The sequence below is a fragment of the Panthera pardus genome, unplaced genomic scaffold (genome assembly GCF_024362965.1).
Source record: "Panthera pardus isolate Hobbes unplaced genomic scaffold, ASM2436296v1 HiC_scaffold_10, whole genome shotgun sequence".
Classification (NCBI taxonomy): Eukaryota; Metazoa; Chordata; class Mammalia; order Carnivora; family Felidae; genus Panthera; species Panthera pardus.
In genome coordinates, this window is record NW_026526655.1 from 33,399,386 (window position 1) to 33,419,890 (window position 20,505).

A 20,505-nucleotide genomic window follows, 5' to 3' on the forward strand; every position below is an offset into this window, starting at 1 on the left:
GACTCAGGGCCCCAAGCTTCTTTTACCTTGTAGCTTCTGTATTTCAGCACCAGGCCTCCAAAGTTACCATTTGTCTGCATGGAGCCAGTAGCAGCAGGGATAGGGCATTGGGTGCAGTGGGGATTTTTACAGAGCAGGCCTTCAAGAGATGTACGTCAGCACATCACTACCATTCCACTGGCTAGAACTCAGTTACATGGCCACATCTAACTGCAGGTAAAGCTGAGGAATATAGTCTAGCTGTGTGCCCAGAACTAACAGAAAATGGGTCCAGTAAATGGTTGGCTAAGTGGCTTTCAGGGAAGTTTCCCTAATCCCTCCTCCTGACTTCTCTGGAATACTTAGCTGTTGGATCTTCTTGTTTTTAAGTAGAACAGATTCTGAGTAATAATATATTTGTTCAGTTTATAAGGAATTTTTGCATAAATTACCTCAGCTTCCAAGTACTCTGTAAGATAGAGAATTATTTCCATTTCATTTTGTTTACACTGATTTATTTATTTTGAGAGAGAGCGTGCACAGGAGGGGCAGAGAGAGAAAGAGAATTCCAAGTGTGACTGGATTTGCACTGTCAGTGTGAGGACAGTGCATGAGGATGCTGAGGAGGCACTGGAACTCACAAACCCATGAACCAAGAGTCAGACGCTTAACTGAGCCACTCAGGCTCAGTTTATAGGTGAAGACATGGAGGCTCAGAGAGGGCATGCCCAAGGACATGAAGTAGTGAGTAGTGAAACCAGCTCATAACAGCAAGGACTTTTTTTATAGTGCTTCTTGGCTCATGCAGCCCTTTCATGTATATCCTTTTCTCTGACCACTAGTGCAAGGATCTTCCTATTCTGACAGTTGGCTTGTGGCCTCTCCATCATATCCAGCTGGTTATTAGCATGTTGCTGGCCCAGCAGATTATAGGTTATAAATAGATGCATTTGTTGTCTGACCAATTCTTTTCCTGGAGTCAGGTACATCCACCTCTGCGAGAAACCAAGGCCTTCTCTGCTTCTTGGCTAAGGTTAGGAAAGCAGTTTTGAGGTCCCAGGGACTCACATGTGGCTTCTGTGCACTTCTATAGCATAGCACAGCTCTCCAGGTACCAACCTGCCAGAGCTCAAAAGATCTTGGGAAGTGATTTTAGGGTGGAGATATGGGGTACAAAGGGATGCAGCTGTACTTAAAACTCGATTACCTGCCAAGGGATAGGTCTTGGCTGCTGTTATTTCTGTTTTCTACTTTCTTCAGTGTGTAGCTAGCAGAGGGAGAGGGATTTCTCTTCCATAAACTCAAATTCCACTTTGCAGCTTTTGTCTTCATCATTTCTCACGTTCTCACTCTATTTGTCGCTTCCCTGAGCTCCCCCTTACTTAAGCAAGAAAGGACTTAAATGATAACCTGACTTCAGCAGGAGGGTCTAACGTTTGAGGTTTCACTTTGTGAACTGTGAGGGCAGAGCAGCTGCATCTTCTGCTTCCTTGAGTTCTATCGAACAAGCACCTGGCCCACAGTGGGTGTCTGCAAATGTGTGTTGACCAAGAATGTTGTAAAGTTCTAATTTACAAGTTTTTGTTGTCTTAGGGGCACCTGAGTAGTTCAGTTGGTTAAGCGTCGGACTCTTGATTTCGGCTCAGGTTATGAGTTTGAGCCCTGTATTGGACTCTGTGCTGACAGCACAGAGCCTGCTTGGGATTCTGTCTCCCTCTCTCTCACCCCTCCCCAGTTTGCTCTCTCAATAAACTTAAAAAAATAAAAATAAAAATAAAGTTTTCAGAGTTACTTAGAATTAAAGCAAAAATAAATAGAATGCTACTGCTTTAAAGAATAAGATTTTTTGGGCGCCTGGGTGGCTCAGTTGGTTAAGCGTCCGACTTTGGCTCAGGTCGTGATCTCACGGTCCATGAGTTCAAGCCCCGTGTCTGGCTCTGTGCTGACAGCTCAGAACCTGGAGCCTACTTCTGATTCTGTGTCTCCCTCTCTCTCTGACCCTCCCCCCGTCCATGCTCTGTCTCTCTCTGTCTCAAAAATAAATAAACGTTAAAAAAAAAAGAAGATTTTTAATTATGATCATTTTCAAGCATACAGAAAAAAAAGAGAAAATGATGAAAATCTATATACCTGCCAGATATTTCAACAAGATTTGAATTATCATCAGGCTATTTAGAAAGTGTTCCAACATAGAGTAGCTTGTGCTTTTCAGAATCACAGAGCTTTAGAGGCATTAGAAATTAAGAGGCATTCCTAACGACTCAAGTGGAATTGACTAAGTTCCTTTCCTTAAGCTCTCTATGCATCAGCTTCCTCATATGTGAAGTGGGCATAATAATAGTATTTGTTAGAAAGGGTTGTTAGACTAGAAGTCAATAGCACCTGACACATGGTAAGTGCTCAGTGAATGTTAATTATTTTAAGCCTACTACTTTATACTTTCCAACAAATGATAAAAGACCAGAATTAAGGGCCACCAGCCTGGCTCAGTGGGTAGAGTGTGACTTTTTTTTTTTTTTTAAATGTTTATTTATTTATTTTGAGAGAGAGAGAGAGAGAGCACATGCACATGCGAGTGGGGGAGAGGCAGAGTCCCAAGCAGGCTCCACAGCTCGAGGAACCTGATGTGGGGCTTGAACTCACAAACCTATCAGATAATGACCTGAGCAGAAATCAAGAGATAGATGCTTAACCGACTGAACCACCCAAACACCCCAACTCTTGATCTCAGGGATGCAGGTTTACCATGTTGGGTATAGAGATTACTTAATAAAATCTTAAAAAAAAAAAAAAAAAGTCTGTAATTAAGAACCACAGAAGCAGTGCAGGGCTGTGCTTACAACTGTGCAAGTTATTCTTTACATAAATCTGGGGTCGGTGGTGGGCATTCATGTTCTAGTCATTGAATCATAGGCCAATTTTCTGGCACCTAGTGGTACAGTGTTCTGAAGAAGGGGTTAATTTTCTATCCACACAAATTCCCATTTTGGGTTAATAGCACCAGATTGGGTGGGAGTGTATAAATCTTGAATGTGATTTCAGTTCTGTCCTGATAAATCCTCTTGTACATCTTGACTACAGAATTTTAAGAGGTAGAAAGGGAAAATTACCTGATTTTAAACCACTTAATTCAAGTTAATATATTTTTTAAACGTTTATTTTTGAGAGAGTGCCAGTGGGGAAGGGTCAGAGAGAGGATCTGAAGCAGGCTCTGCACACCGTAAAAGCAGGGCCTGATGCGGGGCTTGAATCCACAAACTGTGAGATCATGACCAAGCCAAAGTTGGATACTTAAATGACTGACTCAGGAGCCCCTCATGTTAGTATTTTTAAAAAGTTAACTATGTAAAAAACTATGTTAGCGAGTAAGGGGTTAGGGTAGATGCTAATAGACAATTATGAGACAGTTCCTGAAAAGGCTTTCTCTTAACACTATTGGTTGGAGTACAAATTTACTGGAATATTTTGAAGGCAAAATGGCACAATGTTTTAAGTCATTTTTGTTTTAAGTAGGCTCCACACCCAACATGGGGCTTGTAACTCACAACCCTGAGATCATCAGCTACATGCTCTATGGAGCCAGCCAGCCCCACAAACTGGATACCATTTTACACTTGTATATCTTTGATATAGTAATTCTACATCTAGAAATTTATCCTAAGGAAACACAAGTACATAAAGACACATGTATAAAGACATTCATTGCAGCTTTGTAATGAAACAGCCAGAAAAAACAAAACCAAAATCTAGAACTACTCCAAAGAAAAATACTAAATAGTAGACACTTGGAGATGATAAAATAATGATGCTAGTATGAACATTGATTTTGCATTCTTTTTAAGGTTATAATCAACCAAAGGAAGACCGAGAAATCTCAGCCACTTGCATATATGGGGTTAGTCCATAAATTTATCTCATTGATGTTTCTTTCAGAGATGCTTTTGTGTGCTTTTTCCTCTGTGTGTGTTGCTTTAAGTTTACTTATTTGAGAGAGAGAGAGAGAGAGAGAGAGCACATGAGTGCAAGTGGGGGAGAGGCAGAGAGAGAGGGAAGCAAAGAGAGAGAGGGAGAATCCCAAGCAGGCTCCACTTGGGGCTCGAACCCACAAACCGTGAGATCATGACCCAAGCCAAAGTTGGAGGCTTAACTGACTGAGCCACCCAGGCGTCCCTGTACTGCTTTAAATCTGTTTTATTCTCACAAACTTAAAACATAGGCTGTTTTTTCACTTTTATAGTAAATATGTACAGAACACTTATAAAATCAACAATTAGATTCCTTCAAAATCAAACTCTTAAGACAGGAAAGAAGGCTGATAATTTTATTTCTTGTACCCAACCAAAGTTTGCCTCCTTTATGTGGGAAAAGCACTGTACACATTAAGTCCCCAGCCCCACGAGCTTCCTCAAAATTAACTAGTGAAATAGCACAACTGCTGCCCAATGACAGGATTGCAGTGGTGCTCATTTTAATAAGAGGCACAGGCTTGAGTTCTTGGCCATCAAAGTAGGTATTAGTTTGCAATATAAGGGAATCCTCCTAGTATAGTGGTCAATGTATAAACATCATCAGCTTATCAAAGTGCATATTCCTTATTTTTTTTTAAAGTTTATTTATTTTGAGAGAGAGAGAGAGCGAGAAAGCAAGAAAGTGAGCGAGCAAGCAGGGGAGGGGCAGAGAGAAAGAATCCCAAGCAGGCTCCACAATGTCAGCACAGACCCTGACTGGGGGCCTTGATCTCGCGAATTATAACATCATGACCTGAGCTGAAATCGAGTCAGATGCTTATCCGACTGAACCACCCAGGAGCCTCCAAAGTGCATATTTAAAAAAAATGTTTTTATTTATTTTTGAGAGACAGAGCACAAGTAGGGCAGAGAGAGAGGGTAACACAAGATCTGAAGCAGGCCCCAGCCTCTGAGCTGTCAGCACAGAGCCTGATGCTGGGCTTGAGCCAAAGTCAAGACATTTAACTGACTAGGCCACCCAGGCACCCCTTCTCTTTTTTTAAAAAATGTTTTAAAATTTTTATTTTGAGAAGGAGGGGAGGGACAAAGGATCCGAAGTTGGCTCAGAGCTGACAGTGACAGCAGTGAGTCCAATGCAGGGCTTGAACTCACAACCTGTGAGATCATGACAGGAGCCAAAGTTAGATGTTCAGCCACCTGAGCCACCCAGGTGCCCCCAAAGCGCATATTCTTGAGCCCTATATCCTAGATCTACCAAATCAGCAATGTACCTTTTTAAAAGTTCTCGGGGCACCTGGGTAGCTCAGTCGGTTAAGCTTCTGACTATTGATTTTGACCCAGGTCATGATCTCATGGTTCCTGGGATTGAGCCATGCATCTGGCTCTGCACCATCAGTGCAGAGCTTGCTTGGAATTCTCTCTCCCTGCCCCTCCCCTCCCTGTGTGCTCTCTCTCAAAATAAATAAATAAACTTAAAGAGAAAAAAATATTCTCTCAAATTAAAAAAAATTAAAAAGTCCTCCACGTATCTGTAATTCCCACAAGTTTTGAAAACCACTTCTCATTACTTCTAATTTCTCCTTAAAACCAAACCCAGCACAACTATAAATACTTGAGAAGAATCACCACTTGACATTTGCTACAAGAAATGTTTTTAATGGAAAAATTATTAAAAAATAATCTATAAAGTTGTATTTGAAAAAGTCAACAAATGTTGACTTTTGAAAGCTATAAAGTTTACAGTTAATGGCCATAGGACATAATAGAAAACTGAGCTCAAGGCCCAAAAAACATGAGTTTATCACTTAGGCTCTTAGATTTAGTGGTCTTCTTAAAGCATTTTCATAAAGAAAGAAAAAAATCACAAAACAAGCCCCAACAAATTAAAGAAGATGGAAGTCCATACTATGCATCTTTCTGACCACACGCTATGAAACTATATATAACCTAACCACAAGAAAAATCTAGAAAGACCACAAATGCATGGAGGTTAAATAACATGCTACTAAATAATGAATGTTCAACCAGGAAATAAGGAAAGAAATAAAGAAGTACATGGAAACAAAGATGAAAACACAATGGTCTAAAACCTTTGGGACACAGCAAGAGCAGTTTTAAAAGTAAAGTTTATGGCAATTCAGGCATACATCAAGAAGCAAGAAAAACCTTAAACAACTTAACCTTACACCTAAAACAACTTGAAAAAGAATAAACAAAACTAAAACCAGCAGAAGGAAGGAAATAATGATTAGAGCAGAAATAAATGATAGAAAAACTAAAAAAACAATAGAACAGATCAATAAAACTAGGAGCTATTTCTTTGAAGAAAAAAAATCAATAAAAGTGATAAACCTTTAGCCAGACTTTCCAAGAAAAAGGACTCAAATAAATAAAATCATAAATAAGAAAGGAGAAATAACAATCAACACCACAGAAATACAATTATAAGAGACTATGAAAAACTATATGCCAACAAACTGCACAATCTAGAATGGATAAATTCCTAGAAACATATAAACTACCAAAACTGAAACAGGAAGAAATAGAAAATTTGAACAGACCCATAAGCAGCAAAGAAATTGAATCAGTAATAAAAAAAATCTTCCAACAAATTAAGTCCAGGACCAGATGGCTTCGCAGGTGAATTCTACCAAACATTTAAAGAGTTAATACCGGGGTGCCTGCGTGGCTCAGTTGGTTAAGCGTCCAACTTCAGTTCAGGTCATGATCTCAAGTTCCTTGTGCCCTGCATCGGGCTCTGTGCTGACAGCCTGGAGCTGGAGCCTGCTTAGCATTCAGTGTCTCCCTCTCTCTATGCCCCTCCCCCGCTTGTGCTCTGTCTTTCTCTCAGAAATAAAGAAACATTGAAAGAATAAAAAGAGTTAATACCTATTCACAAACTATTACAGAAAATAGAAAAGGAAGGAAAACTTTCAAATTCATACATGAAGCCATCATTACTCTGATACCAAAATCAGATGAAGACACCACAAAAAGAGACTACAGGCCAATACCTCTCATGAACATAAATGCAAAAATCCTCAACAAAAATACTAGCAAACCAAATCCAACAATACATTAAAAAAAAATCATTTGCCACCATCAAGTGGGATTCATTCCTGGGTTGCAGGGGTGGTTCAATATTTGCAAATCAACGTGATTCATCACATCAAAAGAGAAAGGATAAGAACCATATGATTTTAACAGATGCAAAAAAAAAAAAAAGAAAAAGAAAAAAGAAAAAGCATTTGACAAAGTACAACATCCATTCATGACAAAAGCCCTCAACAAAGTAGGTTTAGAGGGAACATACATCAACATAATGAAGTCCAACTAAAAACTCACAGCTAACATCATGCTTAATGGGAAAAAACTGAGAGATTTTCCCCTAAGGTCAAGAAGAAGAAAAGGATGTTCACTCTAACCACTTTTATTTAACACAGTGCTGGGAAGTCCTAGCCACAGCAATCGGACAACAAAAAGAAATAAAAGACATCCAAATTGGTAAAGAGGAAGTATACCTTTCACTATTTGCAGATGACACGATACTATATATAGAAAATCCGATGAGGCACCTGGGTGGCTCAGTCGGTTGAGCGTCCAACTTCTGCTCAGGTCTGTGGGTTCGAGCCCCACGTCGAGCTCTGTGCTGACAGCTCAGAGCCTGGAGCCTGCTTCTGATTCTGTGTCTCCCTCTCTCTCTGCCCCTCCCCCACTGATGCTCTCTGTCTCTCAGAAATAAACATTAAACAAATTTTTTTAAATAAAAAATTTTTTTTAAAAAGTCCGAGAGACTCCAACAAAAAACCCGCTAGAACTGATAAACTCAGTAAAGTTGCAGGATAGAAAAATCAATGTGAAAACATCGGTTACATTTCTATACACCAACAGCGAAGCAACAGAAAGAGAAATTAAGTAAACAATCCCATTCATAATTGCATCAAAAACAGTAAGATACCCAGGAATAAATCTAATCAAAGAGGTGAAAGACCTGTACTTTGAAAACTATAAAACACTGATGAAAGAAACTGAAGATGACAAAAAGAAATGGAAAGACATTCCACATTCCATGCTCATGGAATGGAAGAACAAATATTGTTAAAATGTCTGTACTACCCAAAGCAATCTACTCATTTAATGCAGTTCCTATCAAAATTTAATACAATTCCTATCAAAATACCAACAGCATTTTTCACAGAACTAGAATAATTCTAAAATTTGTATTAACCACAAAAGACCCTGAATAGCCAAACCAATTTTGAAAAAGAAAAGCAAGGCTGCAGGCATCACAATTCTGGGTTTTAAGTTATATTACAAAGCTGTAGTAATTGAAACAGTGTGGTACTAGCACAAAAGCAGACATACAGATCAATGGAACAGAACAGAAAACCCAGAAAAAACCCACAACTATAGGGCCAATTAATCTTTGACAAAGCAAGAAAGAATATCCAATGAGAAAAAGTCTCTTCAACAAATGGTGTTGGGAAAACTAGACTACTTTCTTACACCATACACAAAAATAAATTCAAAATGGATTAAATGACCTAAATGTGAGATCTGAAACCATAAAAATTCTAGAAGAGAACACAGGCAGTAACTTCTTTGACAATGGCCAAAGCAACTTAAGAGAAACAAATGCAAAAATTAACTATTGGAATTACATCAAAATAAGGTTTCTGCACAACAAACAACTAAAAGGTAGGTAACCTACTGAATAGAAGATATTTGCAAATGATGTATCTGATTAAGGGTTACTATCCAAAATATATAAAGAAATGATAGAGGTGCCTGGATGACTCAGTTGGTTAAGCATCCAACTTGATTTCCGTTCAGGTCATGATCTCACAGTTCGTGGGTTCGAGCCCTGCGCTGGGCTCTGCGGTGACGGCAGAGTCTGTTTGGGATTCTCTCTCCCTTTCTCTGCCTCTCCCTTGCTCGCATACTCCTTCTCAAAATAAACATTTTTTTTTTCTTAAAGAAAAAAGCTCATGAGGAGGGAGAAAAAAAAAAAAACACATCAAAAGTGGCATTGTTAATTTTTTTTTAAGGTAAATTCTACACCCAGCGTGAGACTCAAACTCACAACCTTGAGATCAAGAGTCACATAACTCTAATGATTGAGTTAGCCAGGGACCCCAGCATTCTTAATTTTGCTTTCTTCTGAATATAACAGTTATGAAAAACTTAATTCATCCACAGGTCATATCCTCATCACTACACAAACACTAAGGCCCTACTATATTGCAGAAACCCGGACAGGTAAGAACACACAGGGAAGGTCTACAACTGGGGAGTGAAGATATTCAAGGTATGCAAAAGGAAATCAATGGCTTTAAAAACTCCTTTAAAAATTCTCACCTTATTCTTAGAGCAACCCAGTTTCAGACAAATCTGAGAGTTTAAGTAATTTGCCTGAGTACCTTACTATATATCCTAAGTGTGGCCTCCAACAAGAATCACCTAAGAGCTAACTAAAAATGAAGAATCTTAGGCTCCAATTCAGATCTACTGACTCAGATCTAGTTTATCAAGATCCCCAGGTGATTTTTATGCACGTTCGAAATTTTAGGTACTTGGCCCTAATGCCCATTATTCTAAGTGGTACAGCTGGGATAGAGGATGGGCCTGAGCCAAGTTTTAAAAAATGGCCTTAGAAAAGCAACAAATGAATAAAGAACTGCAGAAAAGTGATCTGAGCTTGGAGTCTGGATTGAATACAGCTTATCCAAAATCTTGATAAGCACACTGAAGACCCAGAAAATAGTAGATACATATAGAAATACTTTCAGCCAAAAAATATAAATTTACTTTTTTTATTTTTGAGAGTGCATGAGCAGGGGAGGGACAGAGAGAGAGGGAGACCGAGGATTTGAAGTGGGCCCTGCACTGACAGCAGAGAGCCCAACATGGTGCTTGAACTCACAAACTGCATCATGACCTGAGTCAAAGTTGGATGCTTAACTGAGTCACCCAGGTGCCCTATATTTACATTTTTGAAGGGAAAAATGTGGACTAGATCTTTTTTTTCTTGAGAATCAGGAAATTTTGATTTTTTAAGTATATGCCCAATGTGGGCTTGACCTTATGACACCTCAAAAGCCCCATGCTCTATCAATTGAAGACAGCCAGGTGCTCGAGAATCATTAAGTTTTAAAACATTTTATGTGGCCCACTCACAGAAATTCAAGTTTTCTATCAAAATTAGGTATATAAAATTCACCTGTGCTTCCCATTTCACATTTAGATTTCAGGCTAAGATCCCAAGGCTCTTCAATAGAATAAGCACATCATTTTAGCACGAAGAACCAGAATCTACCTTCTGGTTAGTGTTTCAAGCAGTTAAGACTTTAGTGCTTAACCAAGCTGATGGCTCTGTGATTCAACGAGGTTTTTAAGTTTCTTAATTAGCATTCTCAAGGTCTATCTTGTTTCAGATAAAAAGCTTTTGACCATAAAGCCCTTTGCAGGGCAACTTTCATCAAAAGCTGTTAAAAATCTGTTATGTTCCATATCAAGAATGTGTCTGGGGTACTAATGAACCATAGAAAATGATAACATTCTCTTAGAAGCAAAATAATCAGCTTTATTATACAATTGTATCTAGGGATGGCTACCTGTACTTCATGTAGCATATACTCTAAATATCTAATTGTACTTATATCTCTGAAAATTTCTCTAATTTTCTACAAACCAATGTTGGTGGAGAGGTAAAGCTGACCATCATCTCTAATTTCCAAGTGAGAAACTAAAGTTGAGGGGCTGTGGATTTGCTCCCAGTTACATGAAAAGCAGAGGTGGAACGCAAAGTTATAATCATTTCGGCTCCTCCACCTGTTGGATGCTTATTGAACCAGGCTTTAGCATCATGCCCGTGGCAAACACAGGGATGCAAGACCTAACAGTCTTATGAAACTTGTGGCTGCCATGATTATAGAGCTGTCAATCAGGCTGTTGTCCACGTACTAAATACTGCATTTTAGAAACAAAGACTGCCCAGAGGGCACTTGTTGGGATAAGCACTAAGTGATATATTTAAGTGATGAACCACTAACTTCTACTCCTGAAAACATTCTCACACTGTATGTTACACTAACTTGGATTTAAATAAAATTAAAAAACTAAAAATAAACTGTTTCTCTAATAAAAAAAAAAAAAAAGACTGTTCTTTGGTGTTCTGTATCTTGGTTTATACCCATGGACATTTTATTTTTGGTCTTGTTTTCTTGTTATTCCCCCATTCTTTACTATAAAATTACTTTGTATTATCCTTTTAAAATTGTCACTTTAGAAAAAAATTGCATCTATGATAATTACTTTGTTGATCCATTCAGAACTCTGAAGTAAATAAAGTTTAGGAACACAATTTTTTCTTTCTGAAGAGATACAGAAAAGTTGTGCTCACTTAATTTAAAAATTTTGAACACAAAACACAGCTTTATTTAAATAAATACAGAGGCGGAAAAATAGGAGAAAAAGAGTCCAAAAAGGAAAAAAGAAACATTAGTGTGAGGCTCTCAAATTGGTCCATCTACATGATCTCCCAAAAGGCTAAGTTTCAAATTAACAAGTCACAACTCTCACTTCTCAGCTTTAATTATCAAAGCAATAACCATCAAATGCTAGATAGAATAAAGGGCCAAGGCTGTCTACCTAAAATACAGAGATCACAGAACTGCCTCAAAATACAAAGAAAATATTTTTATTTGTATAACAAAGACTCTAAGAAATGATAACATAATCAAATTATCAGAATTGGTGTCAAGACACAAATAGGTTTGGAAAGCTATAGATGATCAATTACTTTGTTTCATCCAACGTTCTCTCAATTGGAGAGCATCTCTGATATATTCCTGACTGAAGTGTGATGTATCCAGGTGATTCAAAGATGGTTCCCTTCAATTAGTCCTCATTATCTCTCTTTTTTTTCTTTTTCTTCTTTTTCTCTGGACTCTGAAAATAACCAACAAGAAGGCTTTTGAAAGAGCTGTAAATGTATGGGTAACAATAACTTTTCCTATAAGAACAAAGGAGATCTATTTTCCTTAAAAATAAATTTGGGTTAAAGATTAAAACCTAAAAATATAAAAACCACTTCTATGAAAGTGATCTTTAGCAAAAATATAAAAACAAAAAACCCAAAAAATATAAAAACCAAAAGTGATCTGCAGCAAATCATATTCTTTCTTTCTCAAGGCAAACCTATTTTGCAATAAGATTCTACGTTTAGGAAATGGCTCTTTGTAAAAATATCATTTTTATTTTTACTATTTCATCATTGAAAACCGTAACTGCTTGCTCATTTCTGATAAAGAGAATAGAATAAAATACAGAGACCCTGTCCATACCAACAAAATATTGGCAATTAAAAACAAACATACGGGAATTGCTGTGCTAGTGCACGGTTCTTCCTCCGAAAGTGGTTCCTCCTTAATATGTTTCTTTTTGTCCTTTTTCTTCTTCTTCTTCACAGATGTCTCCTGTTCTTCCACCACTAGTACTCCTTCTTCCTCTTCTTCCTCTTCTTCTGCTGCTACTGTTGTGGTTTCTTCAACTGAATGGGTAAGTATAAAGACACAACAATTAACATTGTGTCAGACCTCACTTCCCCCACCCCAAACTTTTATAATCTCACTTTTTTCCCCCATCATTCTGGTTAACTAGCCAATGTTTATTATAAAATTCTATAAGTGGAAAGGTCCTTGGAACTCCTGTCTAGTCCATTAACTCTAACTTAAATGATATAAAGCTCAAAGAAATTTCTCATGAGATCAGGTAGCTATGTATAGAAATTAGGAATAAAACACATTGAAACTATTTTTGCAAACTGTCAATTATATTAGAAATGATTAAGAGTTTATGCTCCAGAGTTAGGACACTTGGGTTTATTCAACCTGGTGGGACCTGGAGAGTAAGTCATTTGACTTCTGTAAACTCATATTACGCATCTGTAAAATTTAGTGATGTCTACCTCACTGGATGATAACTAGGACTCAATGAGATAACATATAATACTTGGGGCATTAGAATGAGGACTCAATAATAGGTAGCTATCATTAGAAACTCATTCACCTTTAAGGGGAAAAAAAAAGTCATTCACCAAAAATTCATTTAGCACCTACTAAATACCAGGTTGTATTCTACGATTTGAGATACAACAAGGCATAAAACAGACAAACTCCTTGTCCTTATATATCTTTTATTTTAGTAGAGAAAAAAACCCAAAATGATACAACTATACAATATTTTACACAGTAATCAGTGCTAAAGGTAAAAATAAAGCAGGAAGGGGAACATTGAAGAAGACAATGCGTATGGATAGTTTAGACAGGGCAGTCAGACAAACACCTGGAAGAAGCAAGGGAGTGAGTGAATGATGGAAAAATATTATCCTGAGGAAAATTTTTCCAGGTATAGAGAATAGCAAATGCTAAGGTTATTTTGGGAGAGAAGGGGAGTTGGCAGGTTTAAGGAATAAGAAGGAGGCCAGTGTGGCTGCAGCAGAGTGAGCAAGGAGTAGGACTGAATCAGAGCTAATGGGTGTCACGGTGGCTGCTACATTAAGAACAGCAGTGGTGGATATGACAAGTGGTTAGACTCTGGATATATATATATATATATATATATATATATATATATAAATGCTTATTTATTTCTGAGACAGAGCATGAGTGGGGGAGGGGCAGAGAGAGAGGCAGACACAGAATCCGAAGCAGGCTCCAGGCTCTGAGCTGTCAGCACAGAGCCCGATGCAGGGCTTGAACTCACTGACAGCGAGATAATGACCTGAGCTGAAGTCGGACGCTCAACCGACTGAGCCACCCAGGCGCCCCTTTACATTTTTTTTTTTAACGTTTATTTATTATTGAGAGACAGAGAGACATAGAGCTTGAACAGGGGAGGGATAGAGAGAGGGGGAGACACAGAATCTGAAGTAGGCTCCAGGCTCTGAGCTGTCAGCACAGAGCCCGACGCAGGGCTCGAACTCACAAACTGTGAGATCATGACCTGAGCTGAAGTCAGACAGCTAACCGACTGAGCCACCCAGGTGCCCCTGGATATATTTTCAAAGTAGAACTGAATTGAAAGGATTTGTTGCCAAAATAGGGGTGTGTGGCTGTCGACGGAGCATGCAACTCTTGATCTCGGGGTTTTAAGTATGAGCGCCATACTGGGTGTAGAGATTACTCAAAAATATAAGTTCTAAAAAAAAAAAAAAAAAAAGGATTTGTTGCCAGAGTAGGTTTTCGAAGAGTGAAAGTTAAAGGCCAAAGCAACCAGAATTGCTATTTATAAGAAAAATAAATTGGAGAGCAACAGACTGAGAGTAACAAGGATCCACGAAAGTTCAAGTTTAAAAAGCTTACTGGATGGATAAATAAGTGAAGATACAATCCTGGAGTCTGGTGTTTCAAATGCTAATTAAGGGACCTAGGGATCACCTTACTGTTCAATAAGTAAACAGAAGTGTAGAAGCTGAATAACTTGTTTATGTTCTCTTCAGCTAGGGTAGGAATTCCCATTTGCTGATAGTATACTTTTGACCACTAAGCTATTTAGAAACCAAAAATTAAATCAGTCATTATTTTAATGCATGATACTCTTGTTGGACTAGTCTGTAGGCATTCAACACAAGTACTGCTAGTAAACAGAATTACTGTCTTATCAACTTTGCGAGACAGCCTAGTTCACTGGAGAGCACCTATTAAATATTACTGTAACGGCAGGCTACCCAATGTTATTACTATAGTCCGTTCTATGTAACAGAAACAATGAAGAAAACCACTGCTGTGAATTCTACCCTTAACTATATAACAAAAATACTTGAATAACGTAGAAACCATAAGCATTTTTTTATGTTTTAAGCTATTCTCAAAATAGCTCACATGGTAGTTAACTAAAGTTTGGTACACTTAGCATAATACAGGATTCCACATATTGAAAGAAATGCTTCTCACATTCCTCTATGAAGTCTGATATATCTAACAGTACCTGAACTATTCCCAGAGAACATGGCAGCTTATTAAAACACCATTAGCTTTCAATATGGGTGATTTTACAATAAAGTTCAGTGGCATGTACTTTCCCAAGATTTCTGAAGTCTGTCTGTCTTAAAAAATAATATAGGGATGCCCGGGTGGCTCAGTCGGTAAGCGTCCAATTTCGGCTCAGGTCATGATCTCATGGTCCATGGGTTTGAGTTCTGTGTTGAGCTGTGCTGACAGCTCAAGAGCCTAGAGCCTGCTTCAGATTCTGTGTCTCCCTGTCACTCTGCCCCTTCCCCACTCACATGTGCGCTCTCTCTCAAAAATAAATAAACATTAAAAAATATATATATATAAAGAACATTCAAAAAATTTAAACTGACCTTTAATTTTAACCTTGGCTTTTTTTGCCTTCTTTTCAATAATTTCATCCTCTTTATCTACCTGTTCTATCTTGCGTTTCTTAGAACAGGTTGGGAGTGTGGAGTCACCAGAAGGATCATATGTCTTCACTTCACTGAAAGAGCCAAATTATAGAAAATTTCTACAAATACTTGTATGAAATAATTCTAAACAGATTTAAAGGAAATATTAGTAGATAATACTTACATAAGCATACAATGCTGTTTTACTTTAGTGGCTGTGGGGCAGTTTATGAAAACTAATAGTTCCCAAAAGGTAAAGAGGTTTTACTATTTTCCAAGCAGATCAATCAGACTTCAAGAGAAGTGGGGAACTAAAATGAATTTTGGTTTAGTAATCAATGTAGTGACTATGGTACAGAAAAACATTCAATCAGTATGGGGAAAGATGGAAAAAAAATCTCTTTATACCAAATGACTTCTAGAAAGTAAAAATTGAAGCAATTCAAGTTTTAGAACATAGGGCAATTCAATGAAAACAACAACAACAAAACAGAAAACCCACAAAAAACCTAATCAAGTTAATACAAAAGACTTCATCACAAAATCCCAAAAGGTAGAACAAGCAGGGATACATATGGATAAACATTCCCTAAATAAGGCAACATTTGCTTTCGCTCTAATGTAGCAGAAAGAAAAAACTGAAGTACTAAGTGCCTAAGAACTAAACCTCATAATTGGTGCTTTAAGACCATGTGTTTAAAGTCCTAAGATCATGTGTTTAAAGTCCTAAGATCATGTGTTTAAAGTCCCATGGTATGGGAATATTAAAAAATTGTTCAAAACAAGCTAACAAATGTTTCATTTTTTAAATTGTAGACTTGTGGCTGTTTAATTTTTATAGATTAAAAACATTTAGAATTTAAAGAACAAAGATCCACACTTATCAACTCAACACATCAAATTAGACCTTGAACAGAATAAAGGAAAACAATTTTTCTAAATGTGTACACTTACAGACATATGAATATATATGGTAAGATGTTATGGTATTTTGTTCTCCTTGCCCACTTAGAGTTTAAAATTTTACTATTAAAATTCTTAGAAGGGTTACAAGAGTCCTAATGGAATTTATGGGTTAATGATGAGAAACATTTTAAAGGCTCCTGATACATACTGTCAAACTGCTTCCCAGAAAAGTTGTACCACTCTTCTACTTCCATCATCACAACCTTACCAGTGTTGAACATTACCTCAAATAACAAGCAAAATACCTCTCCCTACACGTATCTTTTGTTAATTTCATGGTGGTCTGAATACTTTACTATGTCTCTTAGCTAGTTTTAGACTTTTCTGTCTTTACATCTGAAAATGAACAAGTTAAATATTAAGAAGAAAAAAAGCCAAGGGGTGCCTGGCTGATCAGTCGAAGGAGTATGCAAATCTGGATCTCACAGTCTTGAGTATGAGCCCACGTTGGGTATAGAAAGCCAAAACAAGTATGCTATATGTGTACTTAGTACAACAATGTAAAAATATGTATATGATTAAAAATTGGGGGGTGACTGGGTGGCTCAGTTAAGCATTCGACTCTTGATTTCGGCTCAGGTCATCATCGCACAGGTTCACGGGATTGAGCCCTGCATTGGGCAGCATGGAACCTGCTTGGGATTCCCTCTCCCTCTCCCCCTTCCCAACTCTCTCTCTCAAGAATAATATAAAGTTAAAAAAAAAAAAAGTAAATAATGGAAAACTGTAAGGAGCAAAGAAACCTAATTAGAGACATTGAGGTGTTTACATTTATAATAAAAAAGTGCTGTCAAAAATTATAATTTAAATAAGCAGAAACTGTTCATCCATCCTCCCCCAAACGTACTCACCTTTTATGTTCGTATTTTTCTGTTTTTGCTAATGCTTTTCCTGTTCCACTTATTTTCCTTATCTAAGAAAAGATATCAATTTTTGGTAAATATAAGGGAAATTGTTAACAGTAGAAACAAAAAATGTTGTTAGGTATGCTGAAATGTTTCATAAATAAAGGTGCTTAGGTGAAATAATTAAGTACATACACTTGAAGTTTATTAATTTTTGATAGCTAACACTTCTGCAATAATAGGCAGGATGTGGTTCTTACCCCTCTATCTTCCAAGGACCTCAACCTGGCCTCTAATTTGGCTCTGTTCTCAATTCCCATTGCAGAACTGGAATCTTCACCAAAAGCATCATACCGGATAGCCAAAACAGTTTTGGCTGCCAGCATTCGAGAAATCTAAAAGAGAACTTGAAGTTAGAGGCATTCAAACTATATTCCAAGTTGAGATATAAAAATCCTCAGTAAGTTATCTATGAGAAAACTAGAGCAAGTCATGAACTCAATCATTCACTCTAGGATTTTTCCAAATCAGGAATTACAAAAGTATTATAAAATCATACAACTCAAGAAACCTATCTTATATCTGAATCTCTGCCACAATATAATGGGTAACTGGTTATATACACAACTACATTCGTTTTGGTGGAAAAAAGTATCTTGTAGTTCATATCTAAAATGAGCTCAAGCTGGAGAGGATGTGGAGAAACGGGAACCCTCTTGCACTGTTGGTGGGAATGCAAACTGATGCAGCTGCTCTGGAAAACAGTGTGGAGGTTCCTCAAAAAATTAAAAATAGATCTACCCTATGACCCAGCAATAGCGATGCTAGGAATTTACCCAAGGGATACAGGAGTGCTGATGCACAGGGGCACTTGTACCCCAATGTTTATAGCAGCACTTTCAACAACAGCCAAATTATGGAAAGAGCCTAAATGTCCATCTACACCAACTGATGAATGGATAAAGAAGATGTGGTTTATATATACAATGGAATACTACTTGGCAATGAAAAAGAATGAAATCTGGCCATTTGTAGCAATGTGGATGGAACTGGAGAGTGTTATGCTAAGTGAAATAAGTCAGGCAGAGAAAGATAGATACCGTATGTTTTCACTCATATGTGGATCCTGAGAAACTCAACAGAAGACCAGGGAGGGGTGGGGATAGGGGGAAAAAAAGTTAGAGAGGGAAGGAGACAAACCATAAGAGACTCTTAAATACTGAGAACTGAGGGTTGATGGGGTGTGGGGGAGAGGGGAAAGTGGGTGATGGGCATTGAGGAGGGCACTTGTTGGGATGAGCACTGGGTGTTGTATGGAAACCAATTTGACAGTAAATTACATATATAAAAAATAAGACAAAAAAATAAAATGAGCTCAAACTGCTCTTCTAATGTCTTCTTTTAATTTCTACTCAGTGACCTTAGTTCTATATCAAGAGGTCATCCAGAAAACGCGTAGCCCCCTTTTTAGGCTAATTAACACTTTACCAACCTCCTTCTTCTATCTGCTCTGAATTTTATAAAATTTCAGTTTCTATTAAATTACGTATCCTACCAAAAACCTTGAAAGTACTTAGTTGGTTTAATATTCAGCTTTCTCATCTGTAAAACCTTTCTCATAGGTAGTTTTTTTTTTTTTTTTTTAAAGTAAACTCTACACCCAACAAGGGGCTTGGAACTCATGGCCCCACAATCAAGAGGTCCATGCTCTACTGACTAAGTCAGCCAGGAGCCCTGAGTACACTTTCAGTGCATAGAAGTGCTTTTTAAAAAGCTCAAGAATTCACCATTCTCTATTTAATGAAAAGAAATAGTAGAAAGATTTATTGCATATTACAGAGTAGGATATGGGTTATTTAGAGGAAAAAAAAGAAAAACGACCCACCTCAGGAGAACTGTAACTCACCTTTCCTTTGTGTTTGGGACTTGTTTGGCCTACAAGTGAAGCATGATAAATGAGTCCATACTTTGGAGTATCTCGTCTAGACTTGAGGGCTCTGAAGAGTGCCTTTTCTGCTCCAAGAATCTGAACTGTAGAAGCTGCGTGTTTGGCCAAATTCAAAAGAGAACCTTCAAAAGAAAAGAGGTAGTTACAAGGAATGCAATTCCAAGTATTTGAAAGTTCCATGTATTAAACACAAGACATATAGTCTAAGTATTTACAGCCACTACAGTAAATAAAAATAATTCAGATTCTATATAGTCTGGGATTCCCTAAAAAGCTTCAGCATTTGTGATTCATCCATGTACCACCATGGGCAGAAGTTTGTAATGAATGCTTATGGCAACTGAAGGTTAAGACTATAAGTTCAATTATACTTATTTGCCTGAGAGATGGTATTACTATTCCACATTCCATGTGGATGGATGGATAGTTTTGGGGATGATTCTGGACATCAAATATTCTACTTTTAGAGATGAAAAAAATATACAAATAAATGGAAACTCTCAGGACATCTCAGTAGTAGAACTATGTGATAATCTTCTCACATGTTACCTCTGTTGTTTAAGATATGGAGATGGAGATACACTTATATAAGTATAATCGGGTACTAAAAGGTGCTAGTTTGTTAAATTTATTACACAGATTTTTGTAAGAACACACCCCCAACATTAATGCTCAACCACACAATACATATTTAAAATTAAAAACGTACTTCTGTTAATCCCTATATCTCTTACAACAAAAGGTTAGCTAAGCCTATGAAATTTCATATGTAGACAACAAAACCTGCCAGATGATCCCAACCTTGCAGCTGAAGGTATCTGAATGGCATATTTGTCTATTTAATGATGCAGTTACAGGAGCTATTCTAGTTTAGACATGGTGACAGATGATATGTTAAGATCTTCTGTGATGGATTATACTCCAATAATGTAACGAGCTAGTAATTCACTCTATTTGCAACTATTCAATTTTATAGTATTTTGTAGCATACCTTCTTTGTAAAATCACTATATACATGTTTGAAGTTTTATGATAGATTATATATTAAAAATATTTTGCACGTCAAATATATTAAAATAGCGTATTTTAAAATAGCATATTTAATAGTGAACCAAATTCTCAATCAAGCATATATATATCAACCCTTGTGATAACTATTCCTATTTTAATCTGATGAGTTTTTAGTATCAGGAAATATTAACTGATTTCATCCTCCTGCACTTCATCTGAGTATTCTAAATAATGGTAACAAACTTCTGAAAATGGACCATAAGTGTCTCAGAAGAGGTAGTGACTAAAGATGCCTTCATTATCCAAAAGGAAATCAGGCATACAAATTAGAATCATCATTGAACACTTACTTGGTCCTTGGTTCTCCCCAATATACTATCT

At 37.3% G+C, this 20,505-nt stretch overlaps 1 protein-coding gene and 1 non-coding gene across 3 annotated transcripts in view; both read right to left on the bottom strand.

The window, feature by feature from the left end:
- Positions 1–11,630: 11,630 nt before the first annotated feature.
- NOP58 (NOP58 ribonucleoprotein) overlaps positions 11,631–20,505 on the bottom strand; it is a 33,764-nt gene continuing 24,889 nt past the window's right edge. For both annotated transcript variants that reach the window (XM_019436621.2, XM_019436622.2), the window contains exons 10-15: positions 19,072–19,235; positions 17,426–17,560; positions 17,172–17,233; positions 15,313–15,446; positions 12,326–12,498; positions 11,631–11,897 (exon numbers count right to left, since the gene is read on the bottom strand). In XM_019436621.2, the coding sequence (XP_019292166.1) occupies positions 11,847–11,897; positions 12,326–12,498; positions 15,313–15,446; positions 17,172–17,233; positions 17,426–17,560; positions 19,072–19,235 (719 nt within the window). In that variant the 3' untranslated portion in view covers positions 11,631–11,846. The remainder of the gene's footprint in view (positions 11,898–12,325; positions 12,499–15,312; positions 15,447–17,171; positions 17,234–17,425; positions 17,561–19,071; positions 19,236–20,505) is intronic.
- LOC128772780 (small nucleolar RNA SNORD11) lies at positions 20,387–20,470 on the bottom strand. The gene has a single exon (XR_008416933.1). It is a non-coding gene; the product is annotated as a small nucleolar RNA SNORD11 (small nucleolar RNA).